Raw genomic sequence first — 22,284 nt, forward strand, 5'->3', positions numbered from 1 at the left:
CTTCCTTTCCGCTTTTATTTTCAGGTGTCTCAAGGAGCTGGAACCATGACGGACTCCAAGTACTTCACCACCAATAAAAAAGGTGAGCGTGGAGCAGGAGCAGAGCACTGGAGGTGGTGGCTGGCTATTTTTACTCAGCTCCTTTAACTTGTGCTTTTCTGTTAGCTCTGCCCCTGATTCTCATCTTAATCACCCAGGGAGAAACTTCCGAAGTAGGTCACATGGTGGTAAAAGACAGAAGTGGTGTAATGCACAGTTCTGTGATGCACCAAGTGACCCAAATTGTTGCTTTTTCAAGGATCAGAGAACAAAACAGTGGGATGTGTGTACAGGTATGGTCAGAAACAGAGGTTTGGTTGTAGGCTGAGAAGCTCAGGACCGAGGATGGTTGTTCAGATGGGCATCATGGGATAAAGCTGATGGAGAGAGATTAATATTTAAGGTGAAAGCATGCATCTCTGCATCAAGCTGACACAGATAATGGGGTTTTCTGCTGCTTCTTCCTTCAAAGTTGCAGTGAAATATGTTTGTTTTCCATGTGCTCCATTTAACGTTCACTGGGCTTCCCTGTATGTGTGGTGGTCACCTCTCCTCCGGGCAAACAGCAGCAGTTAAAAACTGGAAGGGATCCCTGGGGCTGTTTTACCCATTCACCTCCCCAGGGCAGGACTTTGTTTGCTGGAACAGTCCCAGGCAGATCTTTTTTTTTTTTTTTTTCCTTTTCCCGACATGTTCTCAAACAAAACATTGTTTATCCTAGCTCTGGCTGGCTGCAATTTAAGCCTGATGTTGCTCATCCCTTCTCTGGGAGATGTGGAAATGGTTCACATTAACCTCTCCTTTCCAGAACGGCTGAGTGTTTCTAGTGAATGCTCGCTGGTGAAAAAACCACAGCGCTGCTCCGTTTCTGAGCTCATACCGAAGCGTAATGAAACATAAAATAAGCAAATGCAGTTTGCTTCGTTCTGAGGAGCGCCTCTGGCTGTAAGTTCAGCGCTGAAGCATCAGCTGTGTTTTTCTGAGATGCCTGCAAGAGGCCAGGGCACACCGGGTGAGCTCTGGTGAGCAAGCTGCTGCTCAGCTCCGGGGCGTGATCTCGGTGTGAGTGATGCCAGCATCTCATGCTCAGGCAGGCGATGCTACAAGTGGTCGCTGCCCTCTTCACACAAAGCAGTGACTTCTGTTCGGTGTGAAGTACACATTGGTCTTTTTGTGCCAGGTTCGTTAGTAATTAGTGCTGCTGCTCTGGCAGATTGGCATTGGTGTGTAGGAATCAAAGGCTAGGGGCTAGGAGGTATTTTGTCAGAGATGTTTTGATATTTGTAGTGAACGTGTCCTCCTCAGCCTGTAATTTCTGGTGGCAGTGCTGCTGGCTGTCCTTGCTGGGAAAGGAGCGTTACCCGTCTCACACCGCTTGCTGTGTGTCTGGAGCAGGCCTGATAAGCTGCTTTCTGCATGCATTACCCTGTTTTGCAAACTTGCTGTGCTGCTTTTGTGATCCTGCCTGAGCTGCCTCCCCATGCAGCGCTATCTGGAAGAACTGCCATCATGCCAAGGCTGCTCTGGTGACCTCGGCATCAGGGCAGGCTGTAGTTACTTGCTGCTTTTCTTAGCGAGAGCTCTGTCCTTCTAGCCCGGGAGGAATTTACTCCACTGGACTAAATCTGTGCTTTCCCATCTCTGTGTAGCGTGGCAGTTGTGCTACACTGCAGTCTTGTTCTGCTCTTTTCTCACTGCCCCTGCAGGAAGCGAGTGCTGATGGGCAAAACTTAAAAAGTCTGGGCTAAATTCCTAGCTATGTTTGTTTTTTCTTGCAGGCACGATTCTGGCGTCTCCAAATATCTTCTCATTCTGGTTATATAACGATTGTCTCTGAGAAACAGATGCTACAGGGATGTGATTTCATGGTCTGAAAGTGGGAGAGCTGCAACGTGCAGTGTGGTTCTTGTTAACGGATTTCTCATTAGCAAGGTGTAGCCCGTGTCATTCTGAGTGTTGCAGCCTTGTTTCTTGTCGCACCGTGTTCTCCATGAAGTCTGACAGCTTCCACATGTGTTGGGTTTATGGGAACAACAGGCCAGAAGAATAAAAAGTCACTCTCAGGCTCTCTCTAAAGCCAACCTTCTTTCTTCTTCCAAGAACCTCAATCTGTTTTTTCTTCCAGGAGAGATTTTTGAACTGAAGGCTGAACTCAATAATGAAAAGAAAGAGAAGAGGAAAGAAGCCGTAAAGAAGGTTATTGCGGCCATGACTGTGGGGAAGGATGTCAGGTAACAGCAAACTTCACCTGTAGCAGCTCTGGGTCTGCTGGGCCTCAGTCAGGAGCACCAGGCACACATCTCTGTCACAGGCTTCATGGCAGTGTGGTGTGTTGCCACGGAAATTAAGATAAGATAAATGTAGAGCTATGACTTCATCTAAGGATGGAGGAACAGATAAACCGGAGGGAAGAAAAAGTAATCTTTTTGTCCGCAACACTTGACCTTCATGTTTAGATCTCTACATCATACTTAGAGCTGCAGATGTCCTTGTGTAACTTTCTGCTTTCTTCTGCAGTGCTGTTTAGAGGCTGACACTTGATATTTGAGTGAAACTCAGTTTATTGGTGTTTAATCTCCTAACCCCTTAAGGGTTTACCAGCTTCTTTGTAAATGTCTTGCATTACCAAAACATTTTACCAAAGCATCCGTTTTTCTTGTTGGTTAATTCCCAGGCCTGGCATGGTGAAGTCTTCTTGTTTGGTGAAATCCCTAATTAAAACACCTGAAAACTGATGCCTTTTTTTTTTAACCTGTTCCAGACACTGATCTATGTTAAAACCCATTAAAAAAAAAAGATTAAACTGTTATAAAATTGTTTTGGGAGGAACGTGACATGTCATTAGACTGTACAATAATTAGAGTTGAACTTACTTTCTTGGCTTCCTTGGTGTTGTTGCTATCCCTTTGCATACCGTGTGATCTCGCTGCTTATTCTCTATTCTTGCTTATCTCTTGTCTATCCAGCTCGCTCTTTCCCGACGTTGTGAACTGCATGCAGACTGACAACTTGGAGTTAAAGAAGCTGGTGTACCTGTACCTGATGAACTACGCCAAAAGTCAGCCAGATATGGCCATTATGGCTGTCAACAGCTTTGTGAAGGTAACTTGTTCCCACAGCTCATCAGAAAGCAGCTCAGCACAGTGATTGTCACCATTTCTCCTTTGCCCTTTAGCCTTTCTGAGCTGTTGTTGACCTCAGCTTTTGGACTGGAGTCTCTGCTTGGGGAGGTGCACGTAGGGTAGTAGGAAATAAGGAGTTGACAAATCTGGGACCTTTCACTTGCTGCCTCTACTTATTGCAGAGGAGATGGTTTAAGTGCTGCAGAAAGTGGCTATGAGGGAGCAAGCTCCAGGAAAAGCTGCTTCTATCATTTTGCTAATCATCATGGAAGACCACCTGCTGTCACTGGATGGCAGGATAGATATTTTTCATCTTCCAGCCTTTGTAGTAGCTCTGTCATACAGATATGTATTTTTTTGTATGTCTCAGCTGTGCACTGTATAGAAAACCGTTATCTGTGGTGAAAATGAAAGGCAGTTCAATGGAAAATAACAGCCCGATTGTAGTGTTGCCTTTAGTTCTGTTGTCAAGTTGCCTCTCCTTATCTAGGAAATGTTATTTCAGTCTCATGTTATGTAAGTTAAAACCTGGCGCTTAGAAAAACTTTGAGGCTCCTCCTGAAGCATTACAAAATTCCAGAAACTGGGGAATCTGGTTGTGATTTGAGTTTCTAGTATGTGTGAGGCTGAAAGGTGAGAGATGCTAGGCTGAGAGCAGGCCTGTTCTGGCCAGGGATGATGTCCCTGCCTCCCTCTGCAGGCTCTTGGAAGGAGTGTTGTTGTCTGGCATACCCTGAAAGCGTAATTCTGTTAGAACAGGCTAACAAACATATCTGATGTCTATTTTGGCAAGCTGAGGGACAAGTGTTTGTAAAGAGGAAGTGTTGTGCTAGTCTGCCCTAGTTCAGTGACTCGCGTCAGGTTCCCAGTTCAGGGTGGTAAGAGATGTCACTTCTCTTGTGTGCTTTGAAACTGATGCCTCTGGATGTGTTTCAGCTACAGGATGTTAAAATAGTGAAAGGTAAGTGTGCCTTACTCTTTTGTAGGTCATTTTGCATCCATCCTGTTATAAGGTGAATATGGAGTAGTGTTGCTCAGAGATGTGGATGGATTGGGCGGGGTAGGCTAAGAGTTTAGCTGTAAAACCTACTGATTTTTTAAAGTTATGTGGAAAACTATGCAGGTTTGAAATTCAGTTGTCTCATCAGAAAAGTGCTTCTAGCCTAGCCTTTGCCTGGTGTTTCTTTCCTTGCAAATGTAAGGGATGCTTACGTCTAAGCCTGATGGCCTGTGAAAAACAGGCCTTGCTGACTATTGTGTTAAGTTTCATTGTTGACTTCTCCCATTATATTATCTTGCTCCTTTAAAGCAGTAAGGCTGGAAACCAGTATTGTATTTTCTTCTAAAAGAAGCCTGTAGATGGTGAGAGATCCCTTTCCAGCACAGCTGGACTTTAGATTTGACTGTTAGATCATGTTTTAGGAGGCTTTGCTTGGGGAGAAACAAGGGACACAGATCACAATTTTACTTTTTTGCAAGCTATCATAGCCTGAAAACATTCTGAGATGGTACAGAACATTTCTGTGAACCAGTAAGTTCCACCTTTTGTCCCCGCACTGAATTCAGTGCCTTTTTTAGCACTTAATCAGAGAGAATGGCTTTTGTTTGAAATAAGAACAGCACAGTTCTGACCATAGGTAAGACATTAGTGGCTAGTGGCACAGATCTGATGACTTCGTGTTCTGCCTGCCTGCAGGACTGTGAAGACCCAAACCCTCTCATCCGTGCCCTGGCTGTCCGTACGATGGGATGCATCAGGGTGGACAAGATCACAGAGTATTTGTGCGAGCCTCTTCGCAAGTGTCTGAAGGATGAAGACCCTTACGTTCGAAAGACTGCAGCTGTCTGCGTGGCGAAGCTGCATGACATCAACGCCCAGATGGTGGAGGACCAGGGCTTTCTGGATTCTCTGCGTGACCTGATTGCAGACTCCAATCCCATGGTAATGTGCCCGTACTTCCCATGCACTGCCTGAGTTTGGAACAGGCAGATAATCAGGAGTGTGAAGGCTTTTTAATTGCAGCTGATGCACCGTGAGGAATGCATTGATTAGAGAAACACTGCTTAGGAAAATAGGACATGGCTTCTGTTCTTAGGTCTGTTGGGGCTTTTGCCTGTTTTACCTGTCTTAAGTACTGCAGCAAGTTTAACATCCTGGTCAAATGACTCAGAAAAGCAGGGTGAGAAATATTCTTTTGGAGGCTGCTACTTTGGCTACAGCCTCTAGCTGTTGCCTTTTGCAGGCTTTGGCTCTTGGATTGAGAGAGTAGATGAATTCACTCACTAATCCAGATAAATCCACTGGCCTGTAATGAGCGAAGGGAATTGCTGCTTGTGTTTTCAATGAAGTTAAATGAATTGCCAGAGAAGAGGTGGAGGTCAAGACCAAGAATTTCACAGGGGTAACTTAGCAGCTAAATCTTGTTTTCACGGATAAGTGTCTATTTGCATATAAGCATTTTACGCTTATTTTGCAATTAAAAGATGGTGGACAATGGACTGAAGTGCCCCCATGCATAATCCTTTCATTCAGTGTTTTTTCCTGTGATTTGCCAGAATTCAGTGAGCATACTGCTAACATTCTGATTCTACCAAGAGGGAAAACTTCTACGCTTTGGTTTAACACAGAGTTTAAGGAAGTGACTGCTTTTTTTAAGCTCTTCTAGAGTACAGATCTGATGGTCTCTGCTTAAAGACATCATTTCACATCATGAGGGTGGGTCTAACAACTCATTCTATGCTGCATGAATCAAACCATGTAAAGCAACGTGCTGTCTTGCTGTAGCTATCTTTGGGCAGCTCTGGCTGAATCCAGTGTGGGTGGTGAGGTACCACCCCCTGCAGTAGAGAGCGAAGGCTGCTGTCTGCATTTCTTATGGCTTCTTAGAAATAAAACCAAAGGTGTCTGGCTTTCACAGGCACAAGTCCGTGAGCAGTGGTGCATACCAGAAGATAGAGGTGCCTATTACTGCTGGTATCAGTCTCTTTTACAAGCTCTTCTCTTTTCATGCCTCCCCGAATTTATTATGCCAGGCTTCTGCATGAATACTGATGACTACTTGAAGATGCTCTCTCTGTCTTGGTAATTTTGAGCCATAAGGAGAACACCTGCTTTTTATGAATTTGATATTGAGAGTGCCTTACAGCCTCTGAAGGTACTTGATTGGGCTGCTTTAACTCCACTTAAATACTGGCCCTGACCTTCACTGGTTCATGGGCCGTGATGGAGAGCTGTGGGCAGGCACATAACCTGCTTGTTTCCTAGCCTTGGTTCCAGCTTTCTAATTTCCTTCTCCTGATTCCAGCCACATGGATGTGAGTTGAGGAGCTCAGACTGAAGTGCTGCAGTCCTTAAGGAGAAATGAATAAGGTTTTGCTTGCCCTTTCTGCTCGTTGATCTCCGTGGAACTGTTTTGGTAAATGAACCAGTGGCTGTTAGGAGAGAACCGATATATATTTCGCAAGCACATTAACTGAACGCTGACTGAAATGAATGGAGAGAAGGGGAGAAATATCAAAGGGCAGTATATGCTTCATTTGATAAATAAACCAGCAAAAGTAGCGTAGGGATTCCTAATCAAACATCAGTACAAGTAGTGAGCTCCCTGGTGGTAATGAAGATGGTCTGGGACAGAAAATCTTTGCAGCTGAAACTCTGCAGGACCCGTATCATACTTACCTGCTTGCCCTGCAGCTGAGGATTCACAGCAGGAGAACACAATTTGGAGGAGCGATGGTGAGGAAGGAGGGAGGCCTGTGCTGTGTTTTCAGATCTGCAGACTTGGAGAGGATTGTGTGACCAGTGTTTGGTGTTCTGGCTTCCCAGACAGATAGGGCATTCATTATGTTCTCGCTTTTTAAGCGTGCATGGGGAGAGATTTTTATCAGTTTTGGGGCCCTTATAGGTGCTGACTTAACGCAGTATTTAATTTGGTTACAACTTTCAGTAGATACAGATATTCCTTCGAGTTAAATTTGCTGCTTTGGTCTCCTTTGTGCCTCCAGCACAGTTGCTCCCCCATGCGCAGGAGTTATCCATGCCTAATTAAGTTCATCTTCTTAGTCAAGCTATCCAGCTCATTCCTGCTTTCTCCATGTGAAACTCAAGTGGGGGTTTGCTTGCCAAATAAATTATGTTTATGTGCAAGCTGGTATTTATCAAGGTATTACTCCATGTGGAAATCAGGCGGAATGCAGCCCTGCTTGGAGGCTTCTGTTAAGTAAAAAATGTATCAGTATCAATATCAGATCTCAAAAGAAAGATTAATGAAAAGAATGGTACAGATACATCCATCCTTGTGGCATATTCGTCTGTAAATGGTGCATCTCATTTATTGCAACTTGTTAGCTAAACCCATTCATGTTTTTGTTATTTTAAATGCTTCTCTTCTTTGATATCTGGTGGAAACAGGTATATTAGACGTTTAATGAAGCAGAATGTTTTTAGACAGGAAATCCACACTTGCTCTGTCCTCTGAAAAATGAGGATTTTTAGTAGGAACTAAAAAAACCTCCTGTTGAAAGATAGTCCTCAAGGAGGGTTTCAGTCCTCTCCTGTAACTGGCTGCCTCTAGCACATGAGCAGGCACTCACTGCTCAAGCTGGGTGCTGTGCAGAATAACAGCTCCATCTGTGGCTTGTGATTGTGCAGGGATCAGGGGGTGTGAGCTCAAATCACCCTCCTCACAGAGGTGGCTGATGCTACGTTGGAGGTGACCTTGTCAGAAACACTCTTTTCAGTATTTTTGGAACTAGCAGCTTATTATCACAGAATCACACAAAAAAGGGACTGGGGATGTTCAGGGCTGTCGAGGTGCTTCCTTGAAGAGGTGCAGGGCTGAATCCTTGCAGATGAGCTTGCTGTAGCTGTGATTCAAGGACTGGCACCTGAGCCTGGTAGTTCACTGCCTGCTTCTGCAGCATCCCCCTGGTAGCTTTGCTGCTCCTCCTGAGTGAACTAATTCAGACTCTAATTGCGTCTGCATGCTATGGGTATATATGGCAAGCTACCATATGGGTTGGTGGCTTACTGCATTTCAGCTGAGGACCCGAGATGTCTCTTTCTGTGGGCAGTGGGCCAGGAACACGTACGGTGACGTGGTTCGGTTACTGCGTGGTTACACTGCAGGAGTCTGATTAGGGCTGGAGTCTTTAATCTCATTTTGCATGTGGGTCTAAATTGATGGGGGCTGCCCTTTGTCACTTGGCATCCTGCTGAAGAGTTTCCCTTCACAGAGTGAATCCTTGCTTCTTCCAGACGTGTCTCAGGGCAAACACCTTTCCTTCACTGCTCAGCATTTCCTCATGTGAAGCTCAGCAGAACAAGGTCTGAAAAAATATAAAGCTAGGGCCTGGACTTATGTGCTCTTGGACTTGCTCCATCCTAAGGGCTTTTCTTGCTGGTGGCTTTGGTATAGTTCAATCCGGACAGCCTGTGCTGCCCCTGATCCTCACATTGCTCTAACAAAACAGTTTGAGGACACCCCAGGATTTGTGTGTTCTCACACAGGATGGCAGATTTCTGCCCAATGCCGTTCACACCCAGCGTTAGCAGATGATAGTGAAGCGAGAGGGGTAGGTCTCTGACGTGGCTGTTTATGGCCAGGGGCTCTCTGAAGTATTTTGGAGGACAAACTTCTTTTTTTTCATCCTGGTGTTTTGTTCTGACACTTGTGCATCGGACCCAGTGACTGATTGCCTGTCGTTAGAACACCGCGAGCTCTGAGCCCTGGTGATGGAGAGCAGGACCACGAGATGGCAGCAGCTTAAAACAGAACCCAAGCTGTTTATAGTTGGACACCTTATTTTGTAACTAGTTCCCTTCTGGCTTTTATCACTGCGCTTCTTGTTTTTGCCCAGGAATGTAAATATTAGCAGAGAAACATAAGAGGAAATCCATCTTAAGCCTTACTGGTCTTTTAATATCTGAATGGAACAACATTTCCCTCTCCAAACACTTTAAATCCTTGACCTCCTAGGGTAACTATTAACCCGTGGAATGATTTTCTTGTCAATCTGTGTTCTCCATGAGGCTTAAGTTTGGTTGGTGTCGCCTTCTCCCAGGTCTCTGGGTGCTATTGGATTTCTAATTCCTTGTCGCATTTCTTCTCATATTCTGCCCTGTCACCGTGATGCCCTGGATCGCAGCTCTCACAGGTGTGGCTGTTCTGCTCCTGGGTTTTCCTGGGCTGTGTGGACATACCACTTACTCGTTGTCCAGGAGCATGTCATGTTTTCCACCATCTGTGCACCCCCAGAGCTTATTGGCGAAACGCTGCTGTGAATCCATATGAAGTAAACTGAGATCACAAAACAAGCTGATTAGCAGAGGCACCGTGTGTGTGGAATGCAGCTGCTCTTTTGTTGTGCTTCTCTTTTTGCCTTTAGTGTTTAATAACACGCAGCAAGAAGGGAATCTATCGAGCCCTGGCAACCAGAGGAGACGAGGTTCCTCTTGATTTAGTCACAATCCCCTCTAGCAGCATCAAGTTTTGGACTAGACTGAAAACCCATTGATCTGTATCCCGGTGTTCTCTTCCTCTCCTGCTGTGACTGCAAGCCCTGTAGGTTCCTGCTCTGCCAACCAGAACTTCAGGTGTACGTTTGGGCTTCCTGGAAGACTTTATGGAGGAAGAGTTCTTTCTCCTGCTGTTTATATTCTGTCTTTTCTCCTGTTACTGGCAAGCTGCGGGTCCCTCTGGGGCCAGGTCTGAGGTATGAGCCTGTTCAGGAGCAGAGGCAGCTTTTACCTCCTGGGCTGTCCTCTGCTGCGTGCTTTGCAGGAATTTTATTCCTCTTTGTGTAATAAAGCTGAGAAATGAACCCCTTGCTGAGAAGCTGGTGGTGGTCCTCTGAGTCCCAACAGGGTTTTGTGGGAAGCAGAATTTGGGACGTGGGACTTTTCTTGTCCGACTGGGGCTGGAACACCACCTTTTTCACAGGCACGGGAGAGCTTTTGTCTCTTGGGGAAACTTGGACTTCTCACGGCTCTATTTTTTTCCCTCTTCAGCTGATGTTTTATGTAGTGCCAGGAGTGAACCGCTGCCCAGATGACTTTGAGTTTCCTGCTTGTGAGAGCTGTAAGGACTGGGAAATTCACACTAGTGTGGAGCTGAACCCTGCTGGGAGCTGTGGGCTGTGTCAGCAGCGTGGGGCTGCCCCCAGGACACCCTGCCTGCCTCGCTGGGTGCAGCGTTTCTCTTCTTTTCAGCCTGGGTGTTGCAGTGGGGGCTGTCTCCTGGTGCCAATCCTGTGTGTAGGTTGCGCTGTGGTTTTTAAACATTTGTGGTGCTAGTGGAGCTAATATTCCCTTCTGGGAGACACCTCATGGTGTTGGTAGGCATCAGTAGGTGCAATTGTTGACCCAGCGTTGCATGTATTAGTTGATGAGAGCACTGCTTAGGGGCTAATTAAGTTGAGTGGCTTCACACTGGGGCTTTTTATAGGGTGCTTCTGCTGTTTACCTGAGGCTACTTGGGAGGGAGAGTAACACTTTCTGCAGGGAAGCCAGACAGTAGCAAACTGGAAATGAAATAGGGCTGGATTGCAGAGCAGCACGCACAAAACACTGCTTTTCTCTTCCTTCTGGGTGCCCTCGCTCTGGCAGAGATGCAACACGTTGTGTAATAACGCATGAATTTCCATGACTGCACCAAGTCTGTCCTCACAGACCCCTCATTTATAAAGGCTAATTGACAAACTCATCCCTCACAGCTTGTCTCCTTCCAGTTTTTGCTGCCAGTGTGTCTAACTTCCAAAGTGTTGGTCTTGCTGAATAGATCCTTCCAGGATTTCTGGTATCAGTTACGGCGCTGGGGAATTCTGTCAATGTGTGCCTAGATGTTAGGTTTTCCATCAGAACAGACACTTCTAGCTATTGACAAGCACAAAGCACTGCAGCTATGATGTTTTGTTACCCCCAGTTCTCCCTCCTTTCAGGGCTAATTAAAGTTTTTGTTGATGTTCGGATGTTCGGCTGGTGGCTCCCTTCTAAGAAGGCTGCTTGGTTGAGAGAGACCCCTGTTTGCCACTGGATGGTGCCAGTGAGAACCTCTGCAAGGAAAATTGCCAAAGGACTAACTAAAAAAACTGGAAAAGAAATGCTTCTGGTATGTGATAGGTGCTTGGTCCTACAGTGGGTGGGAGAAGGCTGAAGCCAGGCTGGGGTCTGACCCCAGTGCTTTCTGGAAGAGGCTGAGGGGGTTGCAGATGCTCAGTGGCTTCCTGCAGAGCTCGGTTTCCTGCACTAGGATGCTGGATTGCACCAAGGAGAAACCCTTGGTATTGAAAACATCCTTGAGCACCTTCCTGCTCACCCACCATGAGAGGTTGGACAGCTGGGGGAGCGTGGTTTCCCATCTTACAGCTGACACATCCTGATCTTGCAAGGACAAGAGAGCAGGAGCAGTGTTTTAGTGTGCCACCAAGTAGTGTTCTTCTGCAGTGCTTTGTACGAGCAGGGAAGTGCAGAAACCAGTTAGGGCAAGCACGCCATGGGAAACATATCACTACGCCTTCCCTGCCATCGCCACCTCCAGAAAAATTCATCCCATTTGCAAAAAGCAAGCAGGAGGCCTTCCCCACCCCACCCAGGCAATTTCTGGCTCCCCGGGCAGGAGCTGATTGCTTTCCAGCAATGCGTTTCCAGAGTTTTAGGCACTGAAGCACAGCCTGCTGGAACGAAAGCGGTGGAAGACGAATGCCTTCCTGAGAACCTTGTCACAATTCGAGCTGGACAGGTGAGCTGTTCCTTCCCAACACTGTGCAGAGACTGGAGATGTTTTAGTCTCCCAGATGTAATGCTCTACGCACGTTACATGCATTGACTGAGATATTCATACAGGCTCTCTGACTTGCCTGCTTGGGCCATTTAAATGAAAGGTGGTGCCTGGCTTTCTTGAGGATGGGAGCCTCCAGCGAGGAGGGAAGGCTGCCTTTCCTCAGCATCTTTTTGAAGCCCCTTGATTTTTCTTCCTTTCCTTCCTTTCCTCCTCCCTTTAACAGAGCAGTGAGCTGAAGGTTCCTGCTAGGCAGCAGAACGTTGTATTTCATTAACTACATTACACACTTGGTTTAATTTCCAATTAGCCTGGGCTGCTAGTGTAATAATCTGATTGCTTGGGCTGTTCGGTGTTCTAGAGCTGCTGAGCATCCTTCCTGCCCCCCGAGCCCCTTTTCCATGTGGGTTGATAGGCAGACACTCAGGTTTTCACCCACCCCCTTTCCTCCTTGTCGATGTTTTTGATGCCATTTGCTCTGAGCTAAAGGTTTGAGCTGCCAGAAGGAATAACTGGCAAACGAGAGCTCCTACCTCTGCAGCGCCGCGCGAGGTCGGATCCGGTCTCCTGGGCTGCGGAGGGGGGAGTTGTCTGTACGTGGGTTTAAGTTGGGTTCTCGCTGAAACTGTAATGCAGTTTTAAGTGCAGGCTTTCGTTTTTAATAAGAGCCGGCGAGATTTAGTTATCCTGCTCCCAGTGACACTGCTCTGAGAGTCTTAAGTTTGGTGGGAGATTGGTGCCAAGAAGCAGGGTGATTGTCATTCGGCTCAGCTGTGCTCCGAAGGGATGGTGCTGTGACTGCCTCTGAATAATGCTGAAATGTACCCGGGGTGGCTGGATATAAATCAGCAAGCCAGCGAGCTCTGATGGTGATTGTTATTACTATTTAATCTTCAATCTGTTCTGCATTTGTACTTTCGGGTTATTTTTTAGGCTGGTTCTTATTGAATGACTGTATTTGTAGTGAGTCAGGTGAGGCGTTCTGCCATGCACATCCCTGAGTACGTGGTCTTATTTCAGCTCTTATAAGACACGGCTTATTTGTCCCATTTTTCTACATGTTATTATTTTCTAAAACAGTGCTTTTCAGTGTTTTTACTCCATTAATCTTTCCCTCAGACTTGTTACGCATTTGGATTAAAAAAAAAAGCAGTTAACTTACAAGCTTTAGCCTTTAAAAACGACGATTTCTGTTTATTCATGGGTTTGGGCCCCACTTCTGTGACTAGTGGCCTGTTTTTTCATGGCTTTTTGAGAACTAGAACACTACACTGGATGTTAGGTTGTCCTTTGAGTTTGCTTCCAATATGTGGAATAAGTCCTCCAGCTCTCAGCTGGTTTCTCATCAGCTGAACTCGTTGAGTGTTTTGAGAAGCAGAGGATGCTCTGCAATGAGCTTAGGGCTGGCTTTCTGCTCAGCCAAGGTATGGCATCTGCTGTGAAACATCTCCAGTTCGGTGATCTGACTTATGTTGTTCTATACCAAAAGTAAAGCTCCAGCTTTATTTATAATTTGTCCCTCAGTATCATCATCTTTGCTACTTGTTTTCAAGGTGTCAGCCTTGAAAACCTATTTTTCAACTGACACGTCGCTTGTTTTATCACCTTGCTCTTTGCACTTGCTGTTGGGTGCAGCTGGACTTCGTTATCTCGCGGTGCTGTGCTCAGGAAGGGGCATCAGCAGAGCTGGAGACAAATCTGCAGCTTCGAGGCTGAACCTTTCTTTGGCTGAGTCCTGCTGAAGTTGGTGGGGTGCTGGTAATGTTGCTACTTACAGAACACTTTTTTCCGAATATTTCCAGTAACGTGTACATGTTTGCCAGAGCATACCAGTTAGTTCCCCAGGTGCTGTAATTGTTGTAATTCATGAAGCCAGTGGCAGTGGCAGTGAGGAGAGGTGAGCCTGCCTACTTGAACCAGTGTTTATGTTGGACCGCTTCCTGAAATCTGTTTTCGTTTCAGCTGTGCTGTGGCTGTGTAAAAAGCCTTGAAGATGCTAATTATTTTTGTTGGCATACCATAACATATCAATATGTTCAGTGTGAATCGCCAGAAAGTATTTATTTATTTATTTTTTTTTTATAAATCAGCATTGCTTAAAGTTTGTTGAAGACACTCCCCATCCCCTTCCACCTCCTCTTTAGGTCCATTACCTTGTCACCACGCTGACAGCGGCGCTGTCCTGCTCAGGTAGAAGGTGAGGACAGCGGTGGTTGTGGGCTATGAGATTGTATCTGCCAGCCAGTCTGGCAGAACCGAGCTGCCACCAAATGTTTCAGTCCCTCCCAGTCTTTTTTCTAGCACGCTTTAGGGTGCAGCCTGGGGTCTTCTTGGGCATCTTGCCATCTGATGCTCCTTCTAATGGATGCTTTTAATGAAAATCTGACACACTTGATCCAGTGGGTTGCCATTTAGTGTCCCATCCTCAGCTGGATTTGGATACTTGCATTCATACTGCCCTGCTAGTTCCTGAAAAGAGCCCCAAAAATCCTAAAAGCAGGACCTTGTTTGCAGCCAGGTCTCTGGGCTAGGGTCCCTGCAGAGCAAGCAACCCACAGCAGCAGCATTTCTGTGCAGCCTGTGCCTGTAGCAAACCCCAAGGGACAGAGTTGGCTTAGCCTGCGAGGGAGGAGACAAGTGCAGCTGCTTTGACTTGTACTTGCCCCAGGGCTTGGGATATCCACGAGGCCTAATTACTGCAATGAAGTTGGTGCTTGGCAGCGTGAGTTCATTTGCAGAAGCGCAGCCCTGTGCCTTAGTGCAGCTGGCAGGTAGCTTCTGCAGTGCTTTCATTCTGTCCCTTCCTTTTTTTTTTTCCCCTAAGTCCTCATTTCATTTTATAAGTGCTTTTTCATAATGGCTTTGAATTTTTAAGTTGCTTTTGTGGTTTGTTTTCACTTGCAAATTTCTGAAGTTTAATGAAATTAGAGCTGTCTCTTCAGTTTTATGCTGCGTCACATTAACCATTCAGGAATTAGGCAAATTAAATAATGGCAATATCTTAATAAGTAACAGCAGCATATCTTAATAAGTAACTCATTAAAACAGCACAGGAAGACAGCAGTTCTGATTGCTAATGGTTTTGGTGACAGAAGGCTCATTCAGCTAATGAAATTCATAAAATCTTGGATCAGAATCCTATCTGTGACCTCTAGGTGTGAAATGCAAAACAATCAACATTGCTGTGCCTGCCTGGTGACTTTGGAATAGATTCACTTAATGACAATGCAGCCTCTCTTCTGGTCGCACTGTTCTTGTGTTGTGTGCTGCATCCAAAACCTCTTCAGTCATCCGAGAAACACGAGATTTTTAATAACATCTCTGCCTTAATTCCATGGAAAATCTTACAAGGCTTCATCTGAGCAGGTTTGCCTTTTGAGTTGGGGATGACATGGAATATACACTGTAGAATATCCTGACAATGCCTCTTCATTGGGTATATCAGTTCTGTGTGTCAGACTCAGGTTTAAATCCCTGTTCTAGTTAAACAAATGCTTATTCTCGAAGGGAACAAATAGAAAAATCTTCTATTTTTGTGTATGAATTCTGCACCTCTTATATTTTAAAGGTCTTCGTGTGACATCTGTTAAAATAACTTCAGAGCTTGAGCATGGAAATAGGAGTCAGAGGCTTGTATTGCTTCTCACTCCTGTCAGACTGTGCCCTTGCCCTCCTCAAGGAAGCACATTGCTTTCACCCATGCGAAGAACAGGGAAGACTTTATATTGTCTTAAGTACAGCAAGAACGTTTTCAATGCTGAGTTGTGCTTTAACAGGACCCCATAAAGTGCCTCGCAGCCTGTTGGGTTCTATGGAGACTATTTGCGATTGAAATATGCCTTATTAAAAATATAATGGGAGCTGGCCATCGTAGGGAAATTGTGGGTTTGCTTTCCAACAGAGTGACCTGGCAGAATTGCTGCAGGGCTAAAGGCCACCTGGCACCTGCCTTCTCTTACAGGGGAGGTGATTCTCGTGTCTTGGATTGCATTAAGCCGTGTGTCGTAGGGCTGCCAAGGGGAAATCAGGCAAGAGGCATCCCTCCCTGAATGAAAGCAATGAAAGATTTGGAGACCTTGGCTGTGTCAGCTGAGCATCTGGTGGAAGAGGGGGGAGATGAAGCTTCCAAGGTGGAAGCCTGGAGCCTGCAGAAGGTGAGATGTTCTGCTCCATCCCTGTGGGCATCCTGATGCCATCTCTGGCTCCTTCTGCTGCAAGGTCTCCTGTGTAGCTGTGGTTCCAGGGACATCTTTATCTTTTGTCTGTGATAGACAAAACCATTTTCAGGCTGTAACTTCTCTAGCAAAATGCTCTTCACACCTGCGCTGCCTGTCCATGTTTCCCGTGTTTGTCAGCAGCCCCCTCCTGCTGTGCTGCTGTTCTTTCACTTCTTCCCCAGGAGACTTCACATTTTGGCAAAGAGTAAGGTTGCGGTCGAGCTGTGGGCTCTCCAAGTTTTTTGGAGGTTGTACTGGGTCTCTGAAGGCTCTGATGACTGACATGGTGGCTGCTGCGAGCAGGCACCAGGATCTCCGTGTTTTCCCCGTGAAACCGGTGCTAAGCTCATGCTAATCCCCATCAAGCCTCTGCAGACATGCTAGCAGGGAATACATCTCCTTGTCTCCTCTCCTCCCAGGTGGTAGCGAACGCCGTGGCCGCTTTGTCGGAAATCAGCGAATCGCATCCCAACAGCAACCTGCTGGATCTCAACCCTCAGAACATTAACAAGCTGCTGACAGCTTTAAATGAGTGCACGGAGTGGGGCCAGATCTTCATCCTGGACTGTCTGTCTAACTACAACCCCAAGGATGATCGTGAAGCTCAGAGGTATGTTGGATCCCGCTCTCTGCGCGGGCCACCTGGGGTTATTTGGTAGAAGAGCACTTGCAGGCTTGTGGCAGTGTCACCTCTCTGAAGAGGGCTTGTGTTAACAGGGTCTCTGTGTTCAGGGCTGTAGCAGCACAAATAACACTTGAAGTACAAGTAGCTTAAGGAGGCAAGTTTGGGGAATTTGGGCTGATGCTGGAAACCTGCCTATTCCCTTTGCAGAACCAATTTCTTTTGTTGGCTGACTTTTTTTTCCTCTCCCTTTAAAAGGCCAGACCTTACTGAAATTGACCCTACTAAGAAAGCACCAGCCCAAGACCAACACTATAACCATGTTAGACCCATCTGGAAGCACTATTTGGGGGGTTTCCTGCTCTAAAGCAGAGCTTTCAAGTCTGTTTTCTGCTAATTTGAGAGGCAAAAAACCCTTAGGTTTGGGGGGCTTCCATATACTGCAGGTCTGAGACTGGAGGGTTCTTTTTTCCCTGCTAAAAGCTAGTCTGTGATAAAAACTAAAGGTATTTTTTTTTTAAATACTTATCACTCCAAATTCTCCATTGTGCTTCTACTTTTAGTTCTAATGACTAAAGCTATATACAGAGACCTTAGGTTTAGCTAGTATTAATTCACACACTTCAAGCCTCCTCCTGATCTGTGTCCAAAATGGCAAAGTCAGATTTTGTACCCAAGAAAACAAGGAACAAGCAAGGAAAGTTACTTGGAATCGGGGAATTCTCAGACATGATTTCATGTAAAAAGTGGGATGGAGGGGAAGGAAGGGGCACGAGCCCACAGGAAAAATGTGGTCAGGCCGTCTGTGATTCGCTGGGTTTCTTTGGTAACTCTGCTTTTTTGAGGCACATCAGATAATCCACTTTTTTAAAAAGGCCTGCCAGTAGCCTTGCTGATTTTTCCACCTCCCTCCCCCTTGTGCTCGAAGAGGCTGTGCCAGAAAGCAGATATTAATGAGTGCTAGAAACCTGCAGAGATCTCCAGGGTGCCAGGCTGGTATTGTCCTAGCTCTGTCAGAAAGGGACCACTAGTCTGAGCAGCTGTGAACATGTCCCAGTTCCTCATCCTTAATTCAGCTACAGTGGAGTGTAAAACTGGCTGGGCAGTAACGACTTCTCCTCCTTTCTGTGGAGTTTGACTCCTAGAGCCTGTCTTATTGCAGATAGAACGGCAGCACCTGCGTTCTTACAGTGCTCTCATTTACAGCACAGCCCGTGCCACTGCCCCTGTGCATGGAGAAACTGAGGCACGGAGCAAGGAAGCAACTTTGGTTTGCAAGACCTCAAGCAGTGAAGTTGGGGATGGCCTCTGGCTCACTTCCAGCCTCTTGTGCTCTTCTCTTAGCCCTGCTGCTTCCTTTCCAGAGCAGCTGAAAGCAAATCTTTCAGATAAAGAAACTTTAGGGAGGCACAGATGGGAAGAAGATTGTTCTGGGTTAGCAATATGCAGGAGGGGGTGGGAAGAAACTTGACAGATGCTGTAAGAAAGACCATATGAACCCAAACTTCCTTTCTGCTTGGCTTGGGTTGTTTAGGATGCTGTTGCCTATAGGATCCGCTGAGGCAAGTAGTCAAGCCCAGACTTGGGAGGATATTTAGGTCACTCTTTGCCTATATCTTCAGAGCGATGGAAATCTTCTTTTTTTTTGCAGAAACAAATGGCTGAAATGACAGCAACCTCCCCCCAAGCAAGCCAGAAGCGTGTATCACCTCTGAGTGATTCTATGGGGGCTGAAGTGTTTTTTCTGGTAGCGGTTCTGTTAAAGTTGTGCTTGTAAGTGACAGACAAGATCACAGAAATAGGAAAGAATACCACGAGGCAAAGGAAGAGAAAGCTAATAACTGAATGTGCGTTGGGACTTCAGTGCTGAGAACTGGAAGAGTTTCTGAGCTAGCTGTAGCAGGAGAGAAACCTGGAGCTGTGAAAGAAGTCATTCTTGTTTGCTTCCTGCTGTGTTCAGGAAAGCAAGGCTGCCTGTTCTTGGTAAACAAAACCGAGGCAAAGAAGGGTCTGAGGAAGCTGTCTTCAGCCATGCATGATCTCCTAAGTTCAGATAAGATCTGAAATATTTGACATTTCTGAAATAAATGCAAACCCTCTCTTACTCCTCTGTTTCCAGTATTTGTGAACGGGTGACCCCTCGGCTGTCTCACGCCAACTCAGCAGTGGTGCTGTCAGCAGTGAAAGTGTTGATGAAGTTCCTGGAACTTCTGCCCAAGGATTCTGACTATTACAACATGCTGCTGAAGAAACTTGCCCCTCCGCTGGTTACCCTGCTGTCTGGAGAGCCTGAAGTTCAGTATGTTGCCCTGAGGAACATCAACTTGATTGTGCAAAAAAGGTAAAACCTTGAAGGAGTGTTACTCCTGGGTGTGTTATCTCAGGCCTTCAGGTATTTCCACATACACCAAACTGCATTTAATCCAGTTTCAGCCCTTTCAAGGGATGGATTAAGCAGTCTTGTGACTCTGGTGGCTTACATAAGTTGTCTTTGCAGCGCACTCGTGATACCAGTGTCATCCAGTGCTTTTTTACCTGCCTCTCTCTTTGCTGCCTTTTTAAGCACAGTGAGAAGTGTCCTCCTACTACACTGTAAATCAGATTTCATAGAGGGAGGAGGGTGTAACTGCAGAGGTTGTAGTGACCTGTAGAAACTCAACGTCCTTTATGCTATTTGCTCTTGAGCATAGAACCAGACTTGTGGTATAATGATGTACAGTGGGTTGGTTTTTTAACCAGTTTACCTCCGCTCACATGCCTGGGTACTGTTGGTCCCTACTGGAAAGGTGGGTTGACACCTTTTTACCTTTAACTTTTTACCTGTTTTTTTCCTATTTTTTTTTTTACCTGATAACATTCATGGAAGAGCTATTGTGTAGTGGCACCATTATCTTCTAAGTGAAAGCAGACAATGAGTTTGTCAGTCAGCAGGTTTTGCATTGAGATAAGGGTGTTACACTTTCACTGAAAACACTGATGTCCACTGACTGCCCAAAGTGCTTGGCTCAGCAATTCAAATGGATGTGGACACATAGATATGGTTAGATACACTTAAATTCTGTATTTTGTATTTAAATAATTTTCCCTAGCCTGCTAACTTCCTTCATATTGTTGTTTGGTGTGTGTCTCAGACAAAATAACACCATTCTGCTTTGCAGTGAAAGTCTGGGTAGAGTTCTAAACTGAAGGTACCTTTAGTTAGGATAGAGCCCACTGTTTGTACCAGTCTTGGGTGAAACAACATTTTGTTTCCTTCAGGCCTGAAATCCTGAAGCAGGAAATCAAGGTGTTCTTCGTGAAGTACAACGACCCCATCTATGTCAAGCTGGAGAAACTGGACATCATGATCCGCCTGGCTTCTCAAGCCAACATTGCCCAGGTCAGCTGAAATTGTAATGGATCCTGCATCTGTTCTGGGGAAGGTCCTGGGGAGAGGATGTGTGCGGCTATTGCCAGTGTCCTGGCTGTTAGACATCGCTGTCCCTGTGCTCTTTGCAGCTGCTTAATCGAAAGTATCGCCTGAATTATGGAGTTGCCTCCATAATGTAACTGGAGGTACCAGGAGTCGTGACAATTAGGCAGATCATCTCAGAGATTACATTTCCAGGAGAGCTGATGTCTCCTGTCAAATGAGTCACTGCTAGAGCTGAGGTTAGAACGAGAGGCTTGTTTCAAGTGAGAGAGGTGTGCCTGTAATGGAGGCATTCAAAAAGGTCAAACATTACTGAAGTGTGACTTTCAAGTGTATTAGTTAAATTATTACACCTTTGTACAGGCATTCTTCAGAGCTACAATAACCTTTATTTTAACTTAACTTGCTTCCAGGGTGGAAACTTCCCAAAGCTAGAGCTAAACTAAGTTGAGACCACTTTACAGTACAGATTCTTTTGGTTTTAATGTAGTTTAATTCAAATTCTGAAAAGAAAGGAAGCATTCTCAAATGCCACCCTGGTCGCAAGGCCTAATGGTAATGCAGAATGAGTAATGCATCTGGCTAATGCTCTTATTGTCCTATCATAATTGTCAAAAAGCAACTTCATTTAATGTGACGTTTTTAAGCAGCTCTCTACAGCTCTCTCCTCTGTTCTTCGGGATTTTTTTTTTGTTTCCCTTGTTTGTTTTGGAACAGAGCAAGGTAATTCGTGCCCCTTTTGTGACGGGTACATGGAAAACATTTTAAAAATCAGTTTGCATGAGAATGTATTCAGAATTTTCTATGTGTTCTTGGTAGGCTCCGTACCAATTTTAATGCATAATGTTTAGATAATGCAAGTTGTTTGGATGAAAGGCAGTAGTGTCTGGGGGGCACAGTCTGGAACTGGGATCTGCAGAGTAATAAATAAATCCTTTCCTGGTTCTAAAGAGGCATTCCTAAAAACAACCTAAGCTTTGTCAGAAATACACCCTGAAATGAGACCCACTGAGAGCAGGCTTCCACTCTCTTCCTCCCCATGCAGCTTGTCAAGACGCTTAATCTGCATGCCTGCACTAGACCAAGGCAGCACAGTAGTTGTGTCTGAGGTGCTCAGACTCGAGCAGCATTTGGACAGCATAAACTACCAAACCTGGGTGCTAAGTACTGTGCAGTGTAGATCATCCAAGGCAATAATAAAGCTTCAAAACACAGATGTCCCGTCTACTCCTTGTAGATTTATTTGTCTGCAGTCTGGCCCTTCAAGGCCTCTTTATCTTGTCATTGTTCTGAGGAATTGGCATTCGCTATAGATTTTTCAAACAACTGTCTTGCTTTGTGCTGTTCAGTTCTCCCTTGCAATCTATTGGTGACATCAACATGAAGTCCCTGATGTCATGTGTGAGAAACTGAAACACGGGCTTTTGAGAGGGTATAAATTACATAGGGTCTTTTTTTGTAATCATGTTTAAAGTGATTTTATTTAAGATAAAGTGGGTTTTTATTTAGAGGTGTGTAAGATCCCAGTAGGTCTTGGTTTAAGCCCTTGTTCAGTTTCCATTAGCCCCCAAACCCCAGAAGAAATCTTATTTGGGAGAAAACCTTTACATTGTTTTTAAATCTGTAGAGGTGTTTCAGGATGTCTTTGGATCTCCTCCTCTTTCCTGATCCAGCAGGGATCCAGGGATTCATCTCAGCACAGAAAAGGAGAGACCAGAACTTGTTGCTTAGAGCTTTGCATACAGTGGCTGTAGAACATGAAGTGCAATAAGCTGTACATAAAATCGATGTGCATGGATATGGTGAACCCTACTTCACTATAGCATCACCATAAGGAGGAGTTTGTAATATTAAAGCTTGGTGGGACAGGTCTTGGTCAGGGGATCTTGATGGAGCCATGTTTTGGCTTCAGCCAGCCTGAACCAAGCCTGGCTGCCTACTCCAAGCCATTTTTCCTCCCAGCAGTGTTTGTCTCAGAGGTAGATAACGACTGTAGGGTTTGACTGCTTGCTTTGAATGTGTGTGGCTAGCTGTGGAAGAATTCATCCTGCATGTATTCTGTTGTTCAGGTGGCATCGCTTGTCAGGTGGGCATT

General features: G+C 45.6%; 1 protein-coding gene across 4 annotated transcripts in view; it reads left to right on the forward strand.

Moving 5' to 3' along the window:
* The window catches only part of AP2B1 (adaptor related protein complex 2 subunit beta 1), a 77,004-nt gene that overhangs the window by 8,132 nt on the left and 46,588 nt on the right, over positions 1-22,284 (forward strand). For all 4 annotated transcript variants that reach the window (XM_068656023.1, XM_068656020.1, XM_068656021.1 and 1 more), the window contains exons 2-8: positions 25-82; positions 2,165-2,270; positions 3,006-3,141; positions 4,858-5,103; positions 16,575-16,765; positions 18,897-19,118; positions 20,036-20,156. In XM_068656023.1, coding sequence (XP_068512124.1) covers positions 46-82; positions 2,165-2,270; positions 3,006-3,141; positions 4,858-5,103; positions 16,575-16,765; positions 18,897-19,118; positions 20,036-20,156 — 1,059 coding nt within the window. In that variant the 5' untranslated portion in view covers positions 25-45. The remainder of the gene's footprint in view (positions 1-24; positions 83-2,164; positions 2,271-3,005; positions 3,142-4,857; positions 5,104-16,574; positions 16,766-18,896; positions 19,119-20,035; positions 20,157-22,284) is intronic.

The sequence above is a fragment of the Anas acuta genome, chromosome 19, assembly GCF_963932015.1.
Source record: "Anas acuta chromosome 19, bAnaAcu1.1, whole genome shotgun sequence".
Lineage (NCBI taxonomy): Eukaryota > Metazoa > Chordata > Aves > Anseriformes > Anatidae > Anas > Anas acuta.